Raw genomic sequence first — 4624 nt, forward strand, 5'->3', positions numbered from 1 at the left:
TCCCGGGAGGCTACCGCGGAAGCTGCGAGTTCCGGAGCTGGATTCATGCCGTTGCGCGAGTTTCTCGACAGATTCTCGTTACCGAGGGTGGTAAGGGTGGAAGGTGCCGGAGGAAGGCCGATATTATTGTACAAACAGCAGCAACGATCGCTGAGAGTCACGGCTACCCTGTTGATGCATCGTTACCGCCATGACGTGAAGGTTGGGCCTGAGATCGTGATTCCAGAGGGATATCCTGGTGAGTCGACTGGCTTCTTAAATTTTCTTCCTTTTCTCCATCGGTGGATCATAGCGGCCACAGCGGATTCAAATTAATCGATTCGCCTTTCGAACGTCGAACGATCTACGCGCGAAAACTAAAAAGCGTCGTATTATTCGGCTCTAATCGTTCGGCTTCTTCACCGACGATGTCCATCGATTCTACGTTTCCACGCTAATTTCCAAGTGTTCGAGAGTGAAACTGTCTTGGATCGCTCGTTGATTCGATACCCGACTAACTTCTATTCCGTTCAATTATCCGGGTATCGTATCTGTCGCGCTATCGATAATACGATCGACGTGTAACTCCCTCGGAACCAGATTCCACCACTACAAAACGTTTCGTTATCCGAGCAATCTGCAAATAATAGGTACAACAGGAGACGGAGTTGAATGAGTCTTGTACCATTTTCGAAGCCGTCGGTTGGCATTCGAGACAGCTGGTACTTTCCCCCCCTCGGCCGATAAATCAAGTCAAGGAGAACCGTCGAAACGCGAGGCATGGAAAAAGCGAGAGCCAATATCCGTGGCCGGCCAGAAATTCATTAAAGTCCGGTGTGCCGGTGTGCTGGTGGCACTTAATGGACCGCGAGATATCCGCAACTGCATAGAATTGACCGAGCCCAACCGTAGTGTCGATATATCGATCACGTCGCCGGCGATGATCGATCGTGCGCGCGAATCCTATCGGGAATTCGATCTCGGATTAAAGGCACTGGCGGCTGCTTGCGCAAGATCGCGACCAGGAAAGTGGCCGATTAATAAACGGCCTCTTTGATCGATGGAAACGTTTACATTCCCATCTCGTTTCTTTTTAACCAGTTTTATGAGCTTTCTGCAAAACGACTGGGGCGACCTCGAGAATCGCCTGTACACCCCGAAGCACGAGATTGCTATTTGATTTACCGATCGAGCTTTTATGCCAACGGTACCCAATACCGATCTTCTATATGTCTTCGTTTATTTAAACAGTATTTGAGAAGGAAGGATAATCGCGACGCCGAGTGTACCGCTCGGACACGAGAAGATGACCAGCTGAAGGAATGCGGTTCTGATTGGATACAACGTCGCGTAGTAGACTGGGTTTCTCTCGCGCGACCGTAGGTTAAGGTACAGCGATTTTTGTCACAAACCGAAATCGTCATACGTCAGATCGCAGCGCGTAACATCGCGTGACGAAAAACGCGAACGAACACGAGGTATTACGATTAAAGTCTGAACCTATTAACGTAAGTACTCGTACAGCCACCCACCACAGCTCGCAAGGAGTAACGTAGCTATCGTGACGCGAAACCGAGTATCAGAATTTCGTAGGCACTACCGTAGTAATTCCGAGATTAAGAACCCACGACACGCAACGCATCGAGTCATGCCATCTCGAGGGTTAAAAAGCCCCCCCCACACAAGCCGGTCCGAGCGTCGCTTGCAACATTCTCGAGATTTCCTGTGCGCCGCGATACATAAGAGGAAGGCGCATTTGTTTGCTTATTTACCCGCAGCCGAGTGTGTACATATGTAATCAGGTTGTAGTAGGCACGGTGGTGATTTAACCGAGGCCCACAGAAAGAAAGTAACAGATGGTTGTAGGTGGCAGTGGCGGTTTAACAATGAAACCGAGCGTTGCACGCTGGGGGAGCGTTCGACTTGAACCGTGCTCGATCCTGACCAAGCGTTTCGTTACGCGTCAGTCCAATTACCGTACGTCTTTGCCAATCGAACGGCGAGTTTCAGCCGTGACAAGCGACGTTTCATCGTAAATCGTGAATTATGAAAAAAATCTCTTACGCCTTGCGCTGTATCGCGATACGATGAAAGAGGAGAGATTACGATACTGATTGGGACGATGGCATGACACGTTCCAACGGATTATGAAAAAATGATAATCATCGAGCGCGATGGTGCGTATTATCGGTCGTCCTTTCTTTTCTTATTTTTTGTCAGGGCAAAATCGGCGGCAAAGACGACTCGAGCTCCGACAAACTCGAAACTGCTTTGACTTTGTACTCGACTATCCGAACTGCGTCAAATCCCGTCCGAACAGCTTATACCGTGCAGTTTCGCGGATCGTTCGTAGTCGTTACTCGATCGCAACTAGAAACGGGCGAGCGTCAACCTATAAATAGCGAATGAAAGTATGAGGTAACGCGGCAGAGCGTGCCGTGAATTATAATTTAATATCGTCCCGAGTCGTACATCCGCCAATGTCTACGGCAATGGTGGTGAACGTACGAATCTCTGTAGCAACCTCGTTCCCGAATACGTAGTCCCTGGTCGCCGTGGAACGACCAACAGGGCGTCTATTATTCAACGGTGGAACCGCGGTCGGCCGCGGCGGAGGTGGTCAGTGACATATGGCCGCGTGTAACGGCCCGGCCTCTCGTATTAGCATAACGGCTGACGATACTTTTTCAATGAAAACGCGCGAATTACATATGCGCGGCTGGGTATAGCGTGGGTCGAAATTACGCCGATACCGTGATTCTGTTGAAACGGTGCAACAGTTTCGTTGCAAACGCTCTTCCTGTCTCTGTCTCTTTTCATTCGCCGCGTTCTTTTGCTCCTTCTTTGCGTTTCGTACGGTGATTCTTTTTCTCGCGTAATTCGCGTTTCTTTACTTTACCGAGAGAAACGAAACTTCGATCGGAGAGAGTGGTCGTTTTGCCTCGTCGCAAAAACGTTTCTTTTACAGAATTACGCACCGCGACCGTTCCAAATTTGTAAATCGCATGCCGTTCCTACAGTCAGTCCACTATCGCGCTTGAAACCAACGTTAACTCGTGTACGCTCCAGCAACTCTTTCCTCTTTGTACCTTGGCGCACCGTTCGTTTCCTGCTACCCTTATCCATTTTCTCGTCCTCGGCCGACGGTCCCCTCCCACGCAGCAGGAACTTATGCAAACGAGACGCATAATGATCGCATCTGTTCACAATGGGTCGCTAACGAAGTCTCGACTGGTCTAATCTCGGTGCGGGGAGCAGCGCGTTAGAATCGCCGCCGCCCCTTTTCAGCCACATCGCGTGCTCGCTCGCGTATTTGTTCCAGCAACGAACACGCTCTCTCGATTCGCGTCAACGAGATCGATAGACTTTGAGGATTTAATTACACGTTCGCTACGTACATACTAAGCAGCTAGGGACTATGAATCGCAGAGAAAGAAAGAGGAATTCGCACGTTGGAAAAATCCAACGTCGAGTGATACTTGCTACCCTCTAATATAATATTTAAGAAAATATCGATACAGCAGACGCTGTGGTGTATCATCTACGTGGAAAAATACCACGAAACGACCTTACACCACGAAGATTCCAGTTCATGAATTTCCACTCGGTACCCACGCTTTTTCGCCCGAGAGAAAAAACTGGTCGCGCCGTGTTCTTTGTTCCGCGTGAAACGTTATCAAGGAGTCGAGCGAGATCGGCGTGTCTATCAGGTGCGGCCAAGAGACGAAGTTTATGTGCCTAGAAATTCAACCACGTTCCTCTCTAAAGCTGGCAGAGAGGAAGAGAGTAACAGAGAGAGAGAGAGAGAGAGAGAGAGAGAGAGAAAAGGGGCCTATCTTTATAGGGGCGGTTGTGCAGATATCGCGTGAAAGCGCGCTCGTGACTCCGCGAAACACCGTGGGAGTGCCGCACCGATCGAGGGAATCGCTTTTCAGTCGAGATTCCTCCGAGCGAACGACTCGATGTCTTAAACGTTTATATTATGCGCGTAATTTCGCGCGCGCCCCTTACTAGAAAAACCGGTGTCGTACCTTCTTCTGCGCAAGTTCGAGGAACGCGAGTCGTGTACGCGTGGGCGCGGTCTAGAGAAAATGACCGCCTTTTTTAAAAACATGCCGATGTATAATGTTTATCAGTCGTCGTGCATCTACAGGTTCGTAAACATTTCGAAAAGTATAATTACACGAGCCGTTTCCTTCCTTTTTCCGAAACCAAAGTACTCTCTGTACCATAGAACTTCGTTTATTCAGATCCACTTGCCTTATTTTAGCTCCGAGTCATCGCGAATATTCTTCGTCTCGCTTAACGCTTTGTACATTGCTGGAAAGTCGTCTCCACCGTTGATTCCTTAATACATCTGGCGAGATTAGCTTCAAAATTCTTGCAGTCAACTTGGAGATTACCCGGCACCCACCGCGTGCGAAGAACATTCCCACGAAACACAAAAAATCCATTCAACATGGAATTTCGATAACTTCTCGGGCATCAAAGCTGAAAGCTGATACCAGAAGAGGTAAATGGCGCGTTGTCGGGCGGAAGTGGGTGCCAGCTCGATTCCCTCGGCATAACCCGTTGATTTACAACCAGAAACGCGTCGTGCACGCGGATTTCCAAGCGGCTTCTAGCACGGGTGTTAGAGTCTCGC

The 4624-nt window shown here is 49.3% G+C and overlaps 1 protein-coding gene across 5 annotated transcripts in view; it reads left to right on the plus strand.

The window, feature by feature from the left end:
• The window catches only part of LOC100740531, a 58680-nt gene that overhangs the window by 17318 nt on the left and 36738 nt on the right, over positions 1-4624 (plus strand). For all 5 annotated transcript variants that reach the window (XR_002946375.1, XM_024366396.1, XM_024366398.1 and 2 more), the window contains exon 3: positions 1-238. This exon ends at the window's left edge or, in 1 of these variants, runs on beyond it. Coding sequence is in view for 4 of the 5 variants with exons in the window: in XM_024366396.1 (XP_024222164.1) it covers positions 1-238 (238 nt within the window). In the remaining variant the exon portion in view is untranslated. The remainder of the gene's footprint in view (positions 239-4624) is intronic.

This window comes from Bombus impatiens, unplaced genomic scaffold, assembly GCF_000188095.3.
Source record: "Bombus impatiens unplaced genomic scaffold, BIMP_2.2 scf_0217, whole genome shotgun sequence".
NCBI classification, from domain to species: domain Eukaryota; kingdom Metazoa; phylum Arthropoda; class Insecta; order Hymenoptera; family Apidae; genus Bombus; species Bombus impatiens.